Source organism: Esox lucius, chromosome 8, assembly GCF_011004845.1.
Source record: "Esox lucius isolate fEsoLuc1 chromosome 8, fEsoLuc1.pri, whole genome shotgun sequence".
NCBI classification, from domain to species: domain Eukaryota; kingdom Metazoa; phylum Chordata; class Actinopteri; order Esociformes; family Esocidae; genus Esox; species Esox lucius.
Window position 1 is genome coordinate 33,664,661 of NC_047576.1, and position 20,734 is coordinate 33,685,394.

The following is a 20,734-nucleotide window of genomic DNA, read 5'->3' on the forward strand; positions in this document are numbered from 1 at the left end:
AGTGTATGGTGCGATGGCATAAAGTCTACTCAAATTGCCTTATTTTTTAAGTGGTTATCTAAAGCCATGGTCTACATCCTATTCTAATACATGATTCTGATAACTATTCAAATGAGCAGATTACTCAAGTTACATCAATATTTAGAGATCAGGAGTTATATTCCTGGAGCCAGTTTCCCCAAAAGCATTTTAAAATGTGTTCAACTTTACCCCACAGCACTTATGCATGTACAGGTAACTTTCCATAATACAAAACCAAAAAATACATCTTAATTTGAATTTACAGTTGGTTTTGAAACTAGTGTTTTGATGGGGCTTATTTTTTGTCTACCCATAACAGACTGACATGTATATCAATCACTCCAAGCCCACTCCTAAGCACAGCACAACAATCTTCAACATTTAGAAACAAACCGACAACTTTCAATTTCTGAAATACAAATTTATTTGCAAGAACAGCTTAATCCTTCTTGGCAGCGGCCTTCCTCATGGCAGCCAGGACATTGCTGAGCTCTTCCCTCTTTCTCTTGGCACGGATGTGAGTTCCAATCTGTAAAGCAAAAAAAGGGTACGTTAGAATGTGAAACAGCAATAACTCAAATGCATGTGGAACTTTCGCTACAACCATGCACATTGAGAAGTTCAGTAAACAAATGTAGGGGTAATGTTTTGCATTCAATAATGCAAAACATCCACTGGTTGTTTTGTAGAATTAAATCCCTGGATGCAATAATCCAATTGTTTAATCTTGACAATGTATACACCACCATGCCAACAGTCAATTACAGAAAATTTTACAAAAATCATTACTTTTTCATAAACGTAACAAACATTTATGGCTTTAAAAACCCACTTATTTTAAAACAGATCCAGCCAATAAACCAATGAGAGTTTTTCACACCACAAAATAGAGGCATTTTTAGATATATCCACAGTCAGACTACGTTGAATCCAGAGACAGATAACAAGATGGCTACGACTTGGTATAAATGTTAGATACTGTCTGTATTCTGTGTTTTTACAAATATCCTTATATAATATAATATCCTTTATCCCACATTTGCTCTGCTTTGCAGTTAAAGACAGTAGTTTCTTCCACACATTTTGCTGTTTTCAGCTATACATAGTCAACAAGCAACATAGCTTTAACTGGCTATTTTCTCCAGCAATAAGCTCCATACAGCAGTATGTGCACAGGGGAGTATTAAGGTCACCAGTTTCATAATGATTTCACTGGAGATACGCAACCAGAAGCATTATGGGATGTGTTGGTTAGGCTTATACAGGACTGGAGTAAAGAGATTAGAAAGGTGTATAAATTGCAATGGATATAGATGGCTGACTTTCTGTGAGGCAAAGAAAATCTACCTAGGTAATGGCCAGGTAGTGTGTGGTCAAGCAATAGCCTTTTTAACAAAATAAATGAACATGCACAAATTAGCAGAAGACAGCTAATTTTGGAAACAGCCTCTTTTCCTAGTCTCAGTTTTAAATTCAGGATGTCTTAATGAAAGTACTAAGCTGTAGACAGCAAACCATGTATTAGCCCAGACAAGCTAAAACAAAATGCATGTGAAATGACATCAACTACCAGACAAGTTAACAAAATTTGGCCAGCTTGCATCAGAATAAAGTAGGCACTGCATTTTTGATTACTTTGGGTCTGACATTTGGTTATCCCTCCATCAGAATGTTCAGATATGGCTGACCTCAGATCTCACTTTAAATGGGTATTGATTTTACAACAGAATGACTTTTGAGAATGTCACGATAAAGCTTGGGTATACATTTCAGAAACACGATGAAGACCTTTACCAAAAATGTTTGTCTATACTTGCACTCTACCCACGCTGGCCCGTACATGCTGGGTGAATTAGGTGGGCAGGGCTTACAGGCTGGTGTCAATGGACAATATAGCAAAAACCCTTCAGCTACTGGATTTTAATTCATTGTGTATGAAATTACAATACAAATGCACGGTGGCAGGCAACAGTCAAACCCATTCTCAATTAAATTAAAATAACACTGGACAGGAAACTTACAACAGATGTTGCCAAATGCCTTCATGAAGTCAATTACAACCAACACCCAGTCAACTCAGTAGCAGAATCATTCTTACCCTCTTCTTGATGAACTTGAGGGCACGTTTGTCCTTGGAAACCTTCAGCAACTCCATGGCACGCTTCTCATATGGGGCAAAGCCGCACACCTCACGGATCATGTCACGCACAAACTTACTGTGCTTGGTTAAACGCTGAAATGCAAATCAGTCGAGCCTTGGTTAGATGCATAGATTAGCAACAACTTAAACCTAACTGACTAATGCTCCAGCTGGACTGTGGTCAACTGGCCGGACAACAACAGGTCCAACAATTATTTTGTACAAAAAAAAAAAAACATACATCCGACCCTATATTGACCTCAGCCCCCATTGGATACAAGGTTTCAATCCATTCGGTCAACTTACCCCTCGCCTACGACCATGTTTAGGGGCAGTCACGTTCTTGGTTACAGGGTGGCCTTTGTTAAGGCCTACGGCCATAGGATACCTGATAGCCATGTCTGCGGAGAAAGAGCTGCAATTTAGTTGCACGTACATCAACAATTAAAACCTCACCCGAGTAGCTGACCAAGTGTAGATGTACCGTGCTAACCAAATCTGACAACCCACGCCAGATGCCACTCATAGCTAGTACTGTATAGCCGTTCTGGAAAAGTGCGTTTTTAAGTAAATTACTAATATGTGCACTTCGTCTGACCTGACTAGGATTATGTTTCTCCACCATGTCATCGCTTTTCAACAGCATAGCTTCATAGCTTGCCATTTTTAGGGCCTAAGCCATGTACTGCATGTAAGACAACTATTTATGTAGTTAGCCAAGCAAAATATGTTCAGGTGTAAGACTACTGATCAATGTTAGCCAAAATTGTCACAATATTTTTTTCCGATAGGAAAATATTAAGAGAAAATGCATATCTAAACTCGTTAACAGTAAACAGTAGCTCGTTACCGGTACCAGCAATAACTAATTATCGTGTGTAGGAAAGGAGCCATGTAAGCGCAGAAACTTTCCGGTAACGTTAACCCTAAATTTGTTTGTTCATCTAGGAAATATTGTCAGCGTTAATTTAGTAAGAAATATACATTACGTTTATTGTAATGAAATTTGCAGTGAATTTAGGATGACAAAGATTTTGTATAGATTTCAGATTAATGAAATTCTTCATCAAATTCTTACCTGCTTTCTTTAATGGCGGACAAACCGGAAGGAACGTAAACACAGTGGATGTTGGGTAATGAGGGTTATTTTTTTCAACGTAAAGCATCAAGGTCATCTTAGTAGCGCCATCTGTGGATTCGGAGAACTACATAATTTTTCAACGAGATATCCAAACCGAAGTAGTCGAGAAACATAAAAAAAACAAAAAATAAATATATATCCCAAACAAATTAATTTAGTTGAAACCTCTCAGTATACCTATCATTATGAATGTGTAAACAACGCGCCAAATTCCCATTTGATTTCCATTATAATAGTAATAGTCATTCTATATGTAACGAGTTGTCTTCTAGACCTATATTGTCATGAAATATTTATATTAGAATCAAAACATTAAATATATATTAAAAGATGGGCAATGATCAAAACCAGTTGTTGCATAAGTGCTTGTTTCAAATACAGAGAAACGTATAACCAAACAGCCATTTTCCAACTCTGGACTACAACTACCAGCTAAGATCAGCAACTCTCTTTTTGGCGCGGTCCGCGTGAACTTCGGCCATCTTGCTTTGGCGAGGTCGAGCTCTTTCAAACTAGGGTAGCTACATTTACATGGTCTGGCTATAGACTGCTGATTTATATAATCAATCACGCGCGATTAGGTTGTACAGTACCTAAACAGCCTTTGCCACCTAAAACAATTAGTGCGTGACGATCGGACATTGAAAAAACAAGCGTGGTAACATTGCAGAGTGGAGTAAAACTTGGAGAATCATGGCCACTGCAACCCCAAGCCGCGCGGCGTCTGCTGGAACCCCGCTTTCACCGACTAGGATCTCGCGCCTCCAGGAAAAACAAGATCTACAGCACTTGAATGATAGGCTTGCGGTTTACATCGACCGAGTCCGGTCACTAGAACTTGAAAATGACCGGCTAATGGTTAAGGTCTCCGAGAAGGAGGAAGTCACCACACGCGAGGTAATTGAATCATTCAAATGTCTAAGTTGCAAGCTCCATGCTGCTACATTAATTTACCATAGAGTAACTAGCTGATTAACGTCGTTACCTACCGTTAACTGCTGTCAGTGGTCACGAACAAAAATATGTCTAACAATTTATCACAACAATCTCGTAAAATCAGACTGGTTCGTTAATGCGATACAGTACTAGTAACTAACTCGAGGCCTACGACAGTTACCACGTTTTACGAACAGCTTATTTGTTCGAATGTATGATACTACTCGCGAATGTATGGCTATATTTTATACCGCGGGCCTGGACAGAAATACTTTTGGAGCACCAGGGCAGGGTCCGCTTTAATCCAGAGCGATGTACCGTACGGTACTATGTTATTAACTAGCTCTCGATCGAAAACAATACATTTGATATTTCTGAAACCAATGACATAAAACGACGTATCGTGACAACTAAAGGTATTTGTGGAACCGTTGGTTCATTTGTAGGAAACTGGAAAGGTAGTCATGTTGTGCCGTCGTGCACATTTATTTTATCTTAAACTTCACGAACTTACAAAATGTATATACACATCACCTGACTAAAGCTTGTATTTTAGCCCAACGTTTTTCGAAAACTAACCTTTACCAGTCCCGCTTGCATGTTTGCTGCAAGCTGAGTTGTAACTAATTGTGGGTGTTCGAAACTCCCGCGTGTATTATTTTGGAGCGGAACATGGTTCTTTTGTTTAAACCCATAATAACCTAGCAAGTTCGATGCGCTTTATTTGTAAAAAAAAAAAAAAGTAAACAGTTGAATACGGTCTGTGAACTAACCAGACTTGGCTCTGTCCATGTGGTTTTGATGTATCCCAGATGTTTTTTTGCACCACCATTTCCTCCCCAATGTCTGATGTCATTGTGCATTCAATCGACATAATCTGTTCTATTACATAGGAATGTGTACAGTATGTGACTTGGGTCATGGTTTTGAGTGGTGGAGGGGTGGGCGGCTAGTCTGATTATTTGACTCCACTGTTTCAATTTGAAATTTTAATTTACTTTATAACGAATTATTACATAAGTAATAGGTATTTCACAATATATTGTCGTTGCCCTCACAACTTTTTAGTGCTGGAGTTCACCAAAGTGCTTTCTAAGCTACCATATAGGCCGGTATATTCTACCATTACATTCCATCGCAGTTACATAGTGTTTATATAGGAAATCTCATCCACTAGAAATGTCTTTCACTTGCTCTCTTTCTGCTGAACAGACCGAGGAATGGGATTATTGTGTGTGGATTTAAGCCAAGTTGTTAAGCGACCCAGCCCTCTTTCTAACAAGAGCAGTGGCCAATGTGTGGTTGTTGTTCAGATGTGTTGGGCTGCAGGGTCAGTGCAGAATCAAAGGGCCAGATGGGAGTTGGCCATGGGTGTTATTTTCCAAATGTGTATCTATGGTTTTCTGGTAACCTGTTAATTAAATAGTGTAACTGAGTTTTGAACTAATGTTCAGATATAAAAAATAACTAACTTCTCCAGTCTCAAGATAATAAAGGAAAGGGCTCAGTATTGTGCCACGGGTGCCAATAAATCATGCCTTTTGAACACGGTATAATTTGAGAAATGTATAATTTTGGTTGATTCCATTGAATTATATTTTCACCTATTCCGTATGTTTGAACATTATAACATCTCCTGTGTTTATTTCATAGCTCTTCTGCTATTATTTATCAAGTGTCAATTATTTGTGGCTATCTCACACACATATATATATATATATATATATATATATATATATATATATATATATATATATATATATATATATATATATATATGTGTGTATGTATGTGTATATATCTATCGTACATGCGTACGCATGTGTATGTTATATTTATGTAGGGTGCTATAAAAAAAGCAGTAATTCCTGGGGCTTTATATGAACACATTTTCATATATTGCTAAAATGTTATAATTAATGTTGATAGTTGACCAATGGCTTCTCAAGACTGATTTCAAGTTGGCATTTGATAATGAAATCAGTGAAATGCCTTTGCTGTATAAAGATGTGAATTCAAGAAAGTTATGCACCTCTTTATAGAGTTTTTACTTAATCTCTGACACAGAATATTTTTAATTATGAATTATAAAGAAAGTACCTTGTTAATCCAATCTTTCCAGCACAAATTTTCCCAGCAGAAATGTAAAGCCAGCCACACCCCCTAATCATTTATGTATGAGGGAATGAAGCTGCTGTGGAATTCTGTAAATGAATGCCTGCTCACTGGACACTTCATGTGACTGACAGTGTGTGTTCTCCCCTCTCTGGACCAGGTGACTGGGATTAAGACTCTGTACGAGGCAGAGCTAGCGGATGCGCGCCGTGTCTTGGATGAGACGGCCAGGGAGAGGGCGAGGCTACAGATAGACCTGGGGAAGGCTAACTCTGAGCTGGAGGAGGTGACCAGGAAGTGAGTTATAGTAATACACAAGCTGGAAATCTGATCCTATAATTACAAGCCTTGTTTAACTAAATGCTATAGGAATCAATTATCATTTTAGTAGATGCAGCTTTAGGTATATTAGTGTGTGGCTATTGCATAACAAATTACAGTACAGCTTTCTGTCATATAAGTGAATGGATTTATAATAAGATAAGTGCTAGTACTTTCTCCTACTCCTACAATAGACCATGTAGACGAAGCATGGTAAACTCTGATGTGACAGTAAAACACAATTTTACAAAGCTGATTTTGTAACAATAACCCTGCTTATTACATAGGATTTAAAAAAAAAATTGTGTGATGATATTATACATAACATGGTTTGTAAAATAAGCAAATTAGATTACCTATTGTTGTCATTGAACAATTGCAGTACAACAAAATGCAGTTAGCATATGGTAGAGGGCAGAAAATCTACAAATATTTACAAGTATTAAGTATATGTAGAAGTGGACTGTATAGATGTGCAATGAGGCAAATGCAGTGCAAATGGCAATACTAAAATGTGCAAATAGAACAGGGCAGAAAATGTACATAAAAAGTATAGTGTATGTTACAAGGGTGATAATAGTTGTGCGGGTACAAATGGCAATTCTAAATGGAATCCTAAATGTGCAATCAAGGCAAATTAAAAGAGTAAGGTGGTGTGTGCAATCGGGATGCAGATATAGCAGCAATGAGGTCCCCGAGGTAGATATGCGTACAACTAAGTACGCTGGCTGTTCTAAATGTGCTAAGAGGCAAATTGAATTGCAAGGTGCATGCACATCTGAAATGCAGGGATAGCTGTAGTGAGGTTCCTGAGGTAGACAAGTAACTGCTACAACTGAAAACGTCCAATATCAGGCAGTGTCAGGGTAGTACAAAGGGAGTAGTGCAACAAGGTCACTGAGAGGCGGGTGGTATGGTTACTGATGGCTCATAGAGTTCAGCAGGGTTACAGTAGATTGAAAGAAACTGTTCCTGAGCCTGCTGATGCGAGAATGAAGAGACCTGTACCACTTGCCTGATGGTAGGAGGGCCAACAGTTTGTGGGATGGATGTGAAGGGTCCCTGATGATCCCGTGTACCCTGCTGGAGCTCTACAATGGCTGGAAGCTCTGTACCAGTGATGTGCAGTGCGGTTTCCACCCGCCGTTGCAGGGCCTCCCCTTACGGAGCAACCGCTAAACCACACTGTGCCACAGTTGCTAAAATAAACAAATGAAGGAGAATGTCCAGTGCCTGCTCTTTTGTCCATCTTAATCTTTTTTTATTTGCCAATCTGCCTAGAAGGCCAGCATCCTCTGTAATAAACATTTCAAGCGTTACTTCACTAACCCTAACTTAAGGAGAAGCTGAGAACTCTGGTCTTGTGAGAGGCAGTTGTATTAACTACCAATTCAACTTAATGTTAGCCTAAGCCTGGTTTCCTTAATCTTAAAGCTGTTCCTGTTTCTCTTGTGATCAGATTGTAGGTTGAGTATTATATCCATGCTGTTTTTAAGTGTATTTTTAGATGCTTAATAATGACATTGGTTCCCCAGAACAACGCTTGTTTTGATTGTTTTTGTGGTTGGTAATAAACACTTTGGTTGCCAGGAAGTAAGTTGCAACTTCAGAAACTAAGTTACCGCTCCATCACAACTACTGAGGCAAAATGTCTTGGTCTTGCTGATCTTTAAACGAGTCGGAAGGTTAATGTCTAGCTATACAGTTGACTGTTCCTGTTTTTGGTTGGGTGCTACTGTTGACCACAACCTTTGAATTAAGTGGGTAGATTTGCTGTAATTTCAATGTCATTCCTTTAGGTTAGATAGAAGAAAGTATTTGTTTCTAATATGTATATTGGATGTATTTTTAAGATTTTTTTTTTTTAGCAGAATAAGCCATGGACTTCTTCACATGAGTATAAATGTATAAGTAGGCCCCCTGGAAAGTTGTCTTTTCTTGGACACATGGATAATTGAATAAAAATCCAGCCACATAAATTACGTTACCTTAATAAATTAAAGTAATCACACCAAAATAATTATAATTTTCAATCCAATTAAATTCAACCAAAATTATTTCCTCATGGAAGTCGATAAGAACCCTAGGGTAACATCAAGGGATCTAAAGGTCTCTCTGGTCACAATGTCAAAGTGCATGAGTCAACTGCCGGAAAAAGATTGCAGAAACTTGGTCTACATGTGATCTCAGAAATGAAGTAGCCTTTGCTCTCAAAAAAGAAAATGAAATTGTGACTGATGTTAGCTAGATATCACCTACAGTGGGGAGAACAAAAATTTGGTACACTGCTGATTTTGCAGGTTTTCCTACTTAAAGCATGTAGAGGTCTGTAATTGGCTACTAGAATCAAAAAAAATAATCCAGAAAATCACATTGTATGATTTTTTTAAATAATTAATTTGCATTTTATTGCATAAGTATTTGATCACCTACCAACCTGTAAGAATTCCGGCTCTCACAGACCTGTTCGTTTTTCCTGTTCTCTACTCATTACCTGTATTAACTGCACCTGTTTGAACTTGTTACCTGTATAAAAGACACCTGTCCACACACTCAATCAAACAGACTCCAACCTCTCCACAATGGCCAAGACCAGAGAGCTGTGTAAGGACATCAGGGATAAAATTGTAGACCTGGGATGGGCTACAGGACAGTAGGCAAGCAGCTTGGTGAGAAGGCAACAACTGTTTGCGCAAAAGTTCAAGATGAAGGTCAATCTCCCCCGGTCTGGGGCTCCATGCAAGATCTCACCTTGTGGGGCATCAATGATCATGAGGAAGGTGAGGGATCAGCCCAGAACTACACAGCAGGACCTGGTCAATGACCTGAAGAGAGCTGGGACCACAGTCTCAAAGAAAACCATTTACCGTAACCGTAACACAATACGCCGTCATGGATTAAAATCCTGCAGTGCACGCAAGGTCCCCCTGCTCAAGCCAGCATATGTCCAGGCCCGTCTGAAGTTTGCCAATGACCGTCTGGATGATCCAGAGGAGGAATGGGAGAAGGTGTGTTCTGATGAGACAAAAATAGAGCTTTTTGGTCTCAACTCCACACGCCGTGTTTGGAGGAAGAAGAAGGATGAGTACAACCCCAAGATGCTTTTCTGCAAAGGGGACAGGACGACTGCACCGTATTGAGGGGAGGATGGATGGGGCCATGTATCGCAAGATCTTGGCCAACAACCTCCTTCCCTCAGTAAGGGCATTGAAGATGGGTCGTGGCTGGGTCTTCCAGCATGACAACGACCTGAAACACACAGCCAGGGCAACTAAATTAATTATTTAAAAATCATACAATGTGATTTTCTGGATTATTGTTTTAGATTCTCACAGTTGAAGAGTGCCTATGATAAAAATGACAGACTTCTACATGCTTTGTAAGTGGGAAAACCTGCAAAATTGGCAGGCCTAGTGGTATTAATCCCCTGTTTGGGAACCATTGATTTAGATGGTTTAGTGATAGTGCCTAGTTCTTTAAGAACAAATTATTAAAAAATAATTGAACCAGACAGCAACCCGCTCTTCATCCAAATAATATTTTATGACCCTAGACCCGCCTGAATTGTGGCTATAACTGTGAGGACTGGGGATTCTGATGAGTCAACAAGCATGTAGCTAATTGGCCGGTAGACTTGTTCTCATGGCTTCTGACATCGCGCTCCCATGCCTGCAGTCTGTGGGTTTTATTTTTTTTAAAGAAAAAAAGAATTGTGCGCAACTCAATCATAAATCTGCTGTAAATGGAGATTGTCACTTTTTCACAAGAGTAACGTTATTCACTGGGTGACAGCTAGGTCTATATAGAGATCAACATGGCACTGTCACAACCACTGAGCATTCACTGCACTTCTAGGATGAAATGGTATTTATGTAAAAAGGTATCCTGAGTAAACAACCACGAATTGAAGGTTTTGCAACACCCTATACCCCTGTGTGAAAACGCCCTCCATTATAATAATTTTTTCGCCCAATAGTTAATGGGTGCTGTAGACTAATTTTGTTCTGCTTTAATGTTTGTGGGTTTTTGAGCCCATGCCAGGCTGAAACAATTGAGCTTTCCGATGAACCAAAAGTCTGGTTTACAATGAGGCCAGATACTGATCACGACGACATATATTTTGGCTGCCTGGGGCTTACCTTTATCGATCCAGACATCCGAAAGGCGTCATCTTTATTGGAAAATCTGTTTTCGTCAAGACCCTTTTCTCTAGTTTGGTTTGTACATGAGAGAAAGCTTTGAGTTCCTAATTAATTGTTAGGTTCTTAGGACCTTAACCAGCCTATTGGGAATGTTAAATGGGGTTTGCTCCGTTTTGTGAACTGTTGACTCGTGAAGCATTTCAAGCGGGTTGGATTGACAAGTCTAGTAGCCAATTAGATCCACCTTTCAATGGTTGCAGATTTCCTAGGCAGGGGAAAGCCTCTGTATGAACCTCATTGCGCAGTACTAACCAAGATCGAAGGTCCCATGTATAGTCCATGGCTTCAGAATGTTTGTGTTTTTATTGCAGAACATTTTCTAGACTGAACAAATAGCATTAAAAACATTACAGATGTACATCAAACAGTGGAATGATGTAATTTACAGACTTGAGGTTGAGGGACACTTTGAAACGGCTCTTGACACCACTTACTAAAATATATGCCCTGATCTAGGTCTAGCAGTTAGGCATGCATAAGTTTGCATACCCTGACAGAAATAGTAAAATTTTGAAAATACGATCATGCAATAAAAGTGTTTTATTTAAGGATAGTGATCATATGAAACCATTTATTATCACCGTTGTTTGGGTCCTTTTTAAATCATAATTATTACAGAAATTACCCAAATGGCCCTGATCAAAAGTTTACATACCCTTGAATGTTTGGCCTTCTTACGGATACACACGGTGACACACACAGGTGAAAATGGCAATTAAAGGTGGATTTCCCGCACCTATGGCTCTTTTAATTGCAATTAATGTCTGTATAAATAGTCAATGATTTTGTTAGCTCTCACGTGGATGCACTGAGCAGGCTAGATACTGTGCCATGGGGAGCAGAAAATAATGGATCTTTATAAAGATGGAAAAGGATATAAAAAGATATCAAAAGCCTTGCAAATGCCAGTTATGTTCAATTACTTACTAAGAAGTGGAAAATTCCGGGATCTCTTGATACCACGCCATGTAATGTTTTTAATGCTATTTGTTCAGTATAGAAAATGTTCTGCAATAAACCACCAGAAGAATTGTTTGGGATACAAAGAGAAACTCATAGGTAACCTCAGGAGAAATACAGGCTGCTCCGGGAAAGGATGGTGTGGTTATTTTAAGGAGCACAATACGATGATACTAGAACAAAAAAATGACCTGCATGGTCGAGTTGCCAATACCACAGAAAAACCCGGTTATATGCCCGAAAACATCTTGACACGCCTCACAGCTTCTGGCACACTAATTTGGAGTGACGTGACCAAAATAGAGCTTTATGGTCACAACCATAAGCACCATGTTTGGAGAGGGGTCAACAAGGCCTATAGTGGACAGAATACCATCCCCACATTGAAGCATGGTGGTGGCTACCTTTTTTTGGGTGGCATCATGGTGGTGGCATTCTGTTATGACCTACAGTTGAATATGATCATCAACCAATTCATTGACAGTTTCAGTATAAGTTGTAGCCTGAAACGGCTATTTAATCATTTGTCATTCTCCATTACGAAATTGGCGCAGGTATGGAACACTTTCACGTCTTAGCCCTGTGCTGGAATCCTTTAAAAGAATAAGCTCTGCCATTTTTAGGGTAACTGCTTGACCCAGAACCACTGGTTTATTCATACTCTCACTAGTCAATTTAAGACCCGATAGCTAATCAAAATTCCAGCTACCGAATTCATAACGACCATTTATGATCTCCAAGTTTTTTGATAATATACACCTGAATGACTTAGCAAGGCAAAGCTAGTTTTTGTTTAGCTCATTACATACAAAGGCAATTTAAACCTTACAAAAGCATAAACAGAAATAAGAGCAAATGCAGAATAAAGTAAAATAAATAAATGGTACATTAATACAGTAGTGATACAGTAATATTGTGGTACGTTTGTATGTGTTATATTCCTTATTTTATTTTACCTATTATAATTATGGTTGTTGTTAATGATGGCTGTTATATTTGTTGTTTTTCATGATAATGATTGTCTTATTGCGAATCAGGCATTTTTTGACGTTGGTTTACAGTCTCTGGCCAGATGTGAATTTGGTGGCAAGGATATGATGAAGATAATATTAATGAATGCCAGCTCTGTCAGTGAAATTATTATACAATAATACTAAGATCAAATTTGATTGTACGCACGTTTCATAAATGAGAGCCATTGTCTTGCTGCATGACCGCTTAGCTCATGGACGGATGGCCTGATATTCTACTGTAGAATTCTGATTAAGAGCAGAATTCATGGTTCACTCAATAAAGGCAAGTTGTCTATGCAGCATGTCCATGATAATACCACTAGCATGCTTCACCGCTGGTATGAACTTCTCAAAGTAGTGTTTAGTTTTAACCAGAGATAACGGACCGATTTTGTGATGGCCAAACAAGGCTTCATTAGCGTTATTTTAGCAGCAGGATATTATGCTGGCAGCTCTCACATTTTCTTTATCACAATAAAAGCCATCATTGAAATGTGTAAGGCCATATAGTTAATGTTAGTCTGTAAAAAAGAACAGACGAAAACAACATTGGAACGGACATTAAATATAAAATGACAGACAAGAATGACAGACTATATTGCCTTATATATTTCAATGATGGCTTTCATTTTGAAAAAGAAAATCTGAGTTAATATCCTGCTGCTAGAAGAACGTTCATGAAGCCTCAAATGGCCATCACTAGTTCCCACCTTTCAGCTCTGCCATGAATCCCTTCTGTTTTTCTGATGGTGGTCAAGAACACTGTTTTAGATTATGTAAGGGAAGCATGCAGGTCCTGGATATTTTTTGCCTTTCTTATAGAGAGAAATTGTCAGGACAGTTACTCCTGGAAAGATTTGCTGCTGTCACAAATTTTCTCCATGTGGGCAATATGGCTCAGGTTCAGTGGAGCCCCAGAGTCTTAGGAATGATTTTGTAACCCTTTCCAGGCGGGTATTCAAAAATTGTTTTCCAGAGCCGTTGGAATCCATTTTCATTTTGGTATAAAAAGGCTTAAGAGCCTGCGTGTTGGCCACTTCAATCTGATGGCAAGGGCCAAAGTAAATAATTTTTATTGGACAGGGCTGTCCCAAGTCAGGCCTGATTGTTTACCAAAGTATTCAACACCTGACCCTAATCATTTCTTTCATTGGGTTGAAATAACTGGGAGGGGGGAGGCATTAACTTGTGGATCACTGGAAATTGTATGGCTGATTTTTACCTAACACTCGAAACAAATGAAAAAAAGCACTTAAGTTCCTCACTCAAAACTTTTTAAAACTCTTTTGGAAAGGAAAGAGAAAGGTGCAGTGGTCTCAATTTCCTCCGGCGCTGTATTATTCCAGCCCTCAAAAGGGTGTTAACAAATTCAATGTGAAGCATTGTGCCGCAATGCAGAAAATCAGTGGGGGCAATTCTTTTTTACAGTGCTGAATGTTGCCTTATGGAAATGCACATGTTGTTAACATCACTCTTTTCCATCTCAACAGCCTGAAGAAGAAAGATGGAGATCTTGCTCTGGCCATGACTCGTGCTAAGGACCTGGAGGCTCAGTTCAACAGGAGTGAAGCAGACCTGGCGTCTGCTCTCAGTGAGAACGGAAACCTGGCTGCCGAGGTGGCTGATCTGAAGGCCCAGCTAGCCAAGGTCTCTACACCTTTAAAGTCTGAACCTTTAGTCACTGTACGAGTCCAAGGAAGGTCCCCGTAGTTTTGGAAAAGTAGCTAGGCTTTAGTTGTGTGACCCTCAAAAAACACTTCTATGAACAGGTTCTGCATGTTTACCTAAAAGACAAAGAATCCTCTTAGTATTTCTAGTCTAGTTTTAGTCAGACCTTTTCCTAACCAGTCTGGTTTTACTATTATGTTTGTCTTTTCGGTTTGTACACGGGGTTGAACACCAACCATAGGTGGCACACTGTAATATTCCAATTGAAAGTTGGTGGAGATGGATGTTAGTTACATAACTGTCATGGGCTTTATGTGGCTGTATATAGTACATTGAAACAACCAAATGCTATTTAATATGCGTGGTGGGGAAATGTAGTGTTATTTGTAATGGTACTCATCTGCAGACTGGTCTTAGACACTCATATTGCTTCAAGCAATAAACTTCTGATGTAAAAAGTGCTTTATAAATACATTTGATTGATTGAAACTTAATATACAGCCTTAGCTCTTACACACTTTCTGTTTTTGTATCTCCAGGCTGAAGATGCCCACGCGGTGGCTAAGAAGCAGCTGGAGGCTGAGACTCTGATGCGGGTGGATCTGGAGAATCGCTGTCAAAGCTTGACAGAGGAGCTGCAGTTCAGGAAGAGCATGTTTGAAGAGGTGGATTTATGGATTAAGATAACACCAATCGCTCTTGTTGACTCGACAGCATGTGATTTTAGACTTTATATTGGGGCAAAGCCTCAGGTAATTGAATGACACGAGTACCGCTGTGACAGAACTAAAATCAACAGAGACTATTAGATGGTTCGCAGAACCTGCAGGCTGCATTTGCATAGACCTAATCCCTGACCAATGAGATGCCTAATAACATAAAAGTAAAGCGCTTCCAAATCAAATATATAACACTAGTTTCTTATTTGTCAACACATTTTATGTAGAATGTTAAGTGTCATGTCCTCCAATGTCAACATTTCTTTTAAATACATATACACTTGGGCCAAATATTACATATCCCATCAAATAACCTTTCAGATGTAGGCTTATGGTAACAGGCAACTGAGATCGATTACTTATGTGGGCAAATCCTGCATCAACCAATTAGAAACATTGACATAGGCAACTTGGACTTCATGAAACACTTTCTCATCAGATTGTCCAACCTTATGTCAACACATTCTATAAAATATAAAGTCTATGACTGCTGTGTTTTCATGTGAAATGCACTAGAGCAAACGTTACTCTTGACATAAACTTGATTCACAAATCATTTTCCTTTTTTATTTATAAAAATAACAGCCTTTATTTTTGTCATTGAAACATTTCGAAAATCATTTGACATTAGTAGGGCTATCAAGAAAAAATATTACACTGATTGTTTAAAAGAGAGCACTAGTGGTGTTGTTTTGTTGAAACCTGTTTGACTGGTGTGTAGGAGGTGCGTGAGACGCGTCGTCGGCGTGAGAAGCGTACTGTGGAGGTGGACAGTGGAGTGTCCCAGGACTACACCTTCCAACTGGCCCAGGCTCTGCAGGACCTGCGCAGGCAGCATGAGGAACAAGTTTCCATCTACAAGGAAGAGCTGGGCAACACCTTCAGGGCCAAGGTATGTGTCTGTCTGCTTTCCACCTTGCATGCCTGATATTTGAGAACTCTCTTGGTCAGTGCTCTCTGAGATTCTTGAGGCTCTCCCTGGTTGGCCATGTGCTGGATGTCACCCAATCACAGCTCATCAGCTGTCTGTCGATAGAAGAGGAACAGATCTGATTGATTAGGCGTGCCTACTTTGATGTCGCCTGCTTTGTATGCTTCCACCTAGTGTTACACGATATATTGATACTGGAAAATTATTTAGATACTACAATTTGATAATGAAACAATACTAGGAGTTTAAAACTTTGAGACATTTAATTTGCCTTTACCGCTACACTGAGGTTTCCAGAAGGTATACAAGGGTATGTACCCTTTAAGACATCAAGTGTCATCAGTGGTCACGTAGCATTGGTAGTTTTGCTTATTCTTTACATTGCTTCTCAAGCGAGTTGAAACCTTCCAATTAGTCGAAACAACTTTTGACAAAGCAGCAGCGGGGAATACTGGCTGTACTTAACCAGTAGGACCGCATGGAGGCTCAAGTCAAATTTGGCTCTACTCTGGCTACGAATCCAACGATAAAAGGTTGAGCTGATACCTGCGACAAGCAGCACCCTTGTGCAAAATATGTTATAAAGCTTATCTTACAAAGGGAGGCAAATTTAGCAACGCATTATTTGGCAGAGCTTATTTGCTTGTAATAAGTAAAATGTTCTGTTATACTCTTATCTAATTACAGTATAGCTTTGGCTGAATACCTGAGTAATATATGATCAAGCTTAGCCTAGCTGTGTCCTAGAAATAGGCCCATGTGAACTGTTTAATTTTATGCTACTAATTGCTTTCCGTTATTAAAGTCATTTTGTATATCATGATTTGTGTTCTGGTTGAATATTTACGAAGACTGCAGGACAGCTTGTATTGAATTTCTATAAAACATAATGGATTACATTGCTTAATGCTTTTCTTTTTTACATGGGTATCGTTTTGATAGATTCTTGAATTTGTTTCATTTCAGGCGTTTTAGTTGAGAGCGTTCAATAGATGAAGACAAACAGCCAACGATATTGATGGTTAACTTTTTGACACGTACGATCACACTGGTGTGATCAGGCTAGAGTGGTCCCTGAAGCGTACGATCACACTGGTGTGATTAGAACGTATTGTTTAGAATGCACCATTAGAACATCTAGGTACGAGTGACGTAACAATGACTGGTCAGACCGCGCTGTTATTTACTCACATTTAGCTCAAAGTGTTTATCTTTATTTCCTGATTGTAATTGTTTCAAGACCATACTATGATATTAACCAGCTGGCAAGCATTCAGATCGGGAGAAGTGTTACTTACGTACCAACAGACAGCCAACACTAGCAGTTATGTTTTTCTACAATAAACATAATACACAAAAACAAATGATATTAGCGACTACTATAGAGCATCTTAACATTTCCTGGAAGAGCTGACAACCGGTCAAAATCATTATGTAAAAACGTTCTAGAAGTTAAATTACCCGTTGTGGGCGCCGCTATGCTTTTTATATAGTTTATTCATTTTCACTGCACTGAATTACAGGTCACGCTTTGTTAGCTTGCGGTTAGCTGACGGTTTGCTGACGGTTTGCTGACGGTTTGCTGACGGTTAGCTGACGGTTGCTAACGGTTAGCTTTTGCAGCTCTTTGAATTTGAGTCAATAAAAGAAGCTTGCAATGCAATGTATTTAGTGTTCCTTACCTGGCAAGGTGACTGTTCAAATTCTGGAACTGAGTGTCTCATGCAAAAAAACTCACGCTGGGGTGGCTGTTAAGGGAATATTTGAAACTTACGCGTGAAAAGGTTAAGTAACATTTAGGCTTGCTAGCCAGAAGGCTAACATTAAATCAGTTACTTTGTGGTTTACTTTTGTGTATCTTTTAACATCACAATCACCTGCACAAATGAGAATGACCTAAATAACCTAAAGAGAATGACCTAAATTACCTAAATAAACAAATATATTGATACATTTGTGCATGGGGCAAGTCATTTCTGTTCTTTAATCTTCAACCACAAACGTGGCCATGTCCAGTGATGTTGCCTGATGTTACTTCTCGGAGCTCTCAAAAAGCATTCAGGTGTATTCTCCCACTTGGAGGTTGGAACGGCCAGAGCGAGTGGCAACGACGGCCATGACCGTTGTGAAATACTTACCCCGAACAACACTACTTCCATAATTTACAGTTTGAAAGTTAAGGTCAGGATTCCAACTCTTGACCTTGAAGCCAGTCTCACTTAGACTTGGGCCTCCAATTGGGTGCAGTTAATGTTAATGAATGGAAAAACCAGCAGGCTCCGGTATCTGTAAAAGTTTAATACCCCTGGTGTAGGTTATCAGTCATCAATTATGATGTTGAGGGGGTGGATGTCAGTTTTAATTCTCAACATGAAAGATTGTTTAATAAATGTCTACTGGTGGGGGCATGTTGCAGCAGTTGTAGGCCTTGCCATCATTTGATGTTCGTCTTCCCTCCAATAACTAACTCACCTCATGCTGTGTAGGCCTTGCTCAATCACTGCATGCTAATAGTGATCTCTGAGCCAGAAAACTTGTCTTCTACATAGCATTCGCTGCTGAGAACAGACAGATTGAGGGCAGTGTTCGCTAATCGAGACTTGTCTGCGAGAGGTACTAATTCCTGAAAATGTTTGCAGTGAATCACAATTCACTTGCTATCAATATTTTTGAAGTAGACTGCCTTTATCTCAAAGATTCCAGACAGAGGCATCCAAAGAAAATATTACGAAGTATTTCTCTGTTGTATAATAAACTATGAATGTTAATTTGTCATGTGTGGACATTGTCAAATTAGTGGGGTTTTCTTTTACTATCTGGCTTTTTGCCTAATGGGGCATTTGCAAATTTTCTGTATTATACATTTTTCACAGTTTTATTAATCCTGTGCTAGTGGAAATTACATTTATCTGCCCCTCCTCTCTTGTCACCTTTCTGTGTGTGCAGCTGGATAATGCCAAGGTGTCATCTGAACTGAATGATAAGGCAGTGAGTACTGCTCGTGAGGAGCTGCAGGAGGCTCACATGAGGATTGAGAGCCTGGCCTTTCAGCTCTCTGCCCTGCAGAAACAGGTAATGTTATTAATTGAATAATGTAATTTAGCAGATGCTTTTGTCTAAGTCAAACTTTTTTTGTGATCTATGTAAGTATATAGGTATGTATAAATGCTTATTATTCTTATGTGCCAACCTGTGCGAATCTAGGTTGACAACATTAAAAAAAATTCACAGTAACGGCAAGCTAGCTACTGCAATTATTGTGGAAGTTCAGCTATTCTTTATCTTGCCATTTCTATCTAACTATTGTTTTTTTAATTATCCACTTGAATATCCCTATAATCAGACATTGAGGAGGGTCCTGAGTATGTTCTTCTGGTCACACTGGTACTACAATTATTTATTTTTTTGTACATGGCACCTGCCCATGATTTGGTTGGATCCAGAAAAGAAACCGGAAACAAAAAAGCAGCCTAATAGTCTTGTAGATTATTCAGTGGTCCATTAGGTATTGTAATAGAATGCTGAATTGGTATTCAATAACAAAGTTACTTTACGGCAGTTTTTTTCCCCTACAAACCACAGCAATGAATTGACTTCAGCCAATAGGGCCTGCCCTTTGAAGTTGAAATGGTAAGGTAACTTTAAGCTCATATAGCCTAATATAATACTACATCTTGCAGAATTAAGCATGTGTGCAGCTCTCAAAAACTTTTAAATTGTTACACAAACCAGGTATTAAATAAAAAGTTAGGTTTTGGTTGCATTTTTGCCGCATGAAATGGAACCATGCAAATTTCGAGATTTTTTACTACTAGGTCTTTGAAAAGTCCTTAAAATCAGGCTTGTTTTTCGGCCTTAAGCTCTTTGGTGGGCTGCATAGTGTTTTTTCAACCTGTCTAATGAGAAAAATAAGGCTTTGCAAATAAAACCATTGCTCCATCAGAAATAAGGCAAACATTTTTAATGTGATATGGTAATTTTCCCAGCAGGAAGTGAGGGCTGGACAGAGTCATCTATGAAGAACGAAGTTAGCCATTGGTCGCTCATTATTAACTTCCTCCAAGAAGCTCACGCAGAACAATCTAGTAGTACTAGCTAGAAGGGATGGGATTGGTTGTCATCCCTTTTGAGTCCTGTTCGTTTAAAATAGGGTCATTCCTTACGTTTAATCACTAGTAATTAGCAAATTTAAGCAAGACGCTGAGCAAGTCTTACGTATATTTTTAAATGGCCTAATAGCACAGACAGACAGACAGACAGACAGACAGACAGACAGACAGTCAGACAGACAGACAGACAGACAGACAGACAGACAGACAGACAGACAGACAGACAGACAGACAGACAGACAGACAGACAGACAGACAGACAGACAGACAGACAGACAGACAGACAGACAGACAGACAGACAGACAAGCGGTCAACAATCAATCAGGAGAATGGCGCATTTGATTTGCATGTCCGCCAGCTTAGTATAATTTAATATGCACAGGGTCCGAAGCTTACTTCCTTTCTCACTGGCCCTATTGGGTCTGTTGGTCCGATATCTACTGGACCCAGACAGTGT

General features: G+C 39.2%; 2 protein-coding genes across 2 annotated transcripts in view; one reads left to right on the forward strand and one right to left on the reverse strand.

Annotated features, from left to right (window-relative positions):
- Positions 1 to 423: 423 nt before the first annotated feature.
- rpl36 (ribosomal protein L36) lies at positions 424 to 3,271 on the reverse strand. The gene is made up of 4 exons (NM_001304156.1): positions 3,240 to 3,271; positions 2,468 to 2,562; positions 2,120 to 2,254; positions 424 to 550 (listed from the first exon to the last, which is right to left on the reverse strand). The coding sequence occupies exons 2-4, from the start codon at positions 2,558 to 2,560 to the stop codon at positions 461 to 463; spliced, it is 318 nt and encodes a 105-aa protein (NP_001291085.1). The 5' UTR covers positions 2,561 to 2,562; positions 3,240 to 3,271; the 3' UTR covers positions 424 to 460.
- A 486-nt stretch (positions 3,272 to 3,757) lies between these two features.
- lmnb2 (lamin B2) overlaps positions 3,758 to 20,734 on the forward strand; it is a 29,742-nt gene continuing 12,765 nt past the window's right edge. The window contains exons 1-6 of the mRNA XM_010905777.5: positions 3,758 to 4,199; positions 6,514 to 6,650; positions 14,340 to 14,496; positions 15,057 to 15,182; positions 15,958 to 16,128; positions 19,114 to 19,239. Of these exons, the coding sequence (XP_010904079.2) occupies positions 3,996 to 4,199; positions 6,514 to 6,650; positions 14,340 to 14,496; positions 15,057 to 15,182; positions 15,958 to 16,128; positions 19,114 to 19,239 (921 nt within the window). The 5' untranslated portion in view covers positions 3,758 to 3,995. The remainder of the gene's footprint in view (positions 4,200 to 6,513; positions 6,651 to 14,339; positions 14,497 to 15,056; positions 15,183 to 15,957; positions 16,129 to 19,113; positions 19,240 to 20,734) is intronic.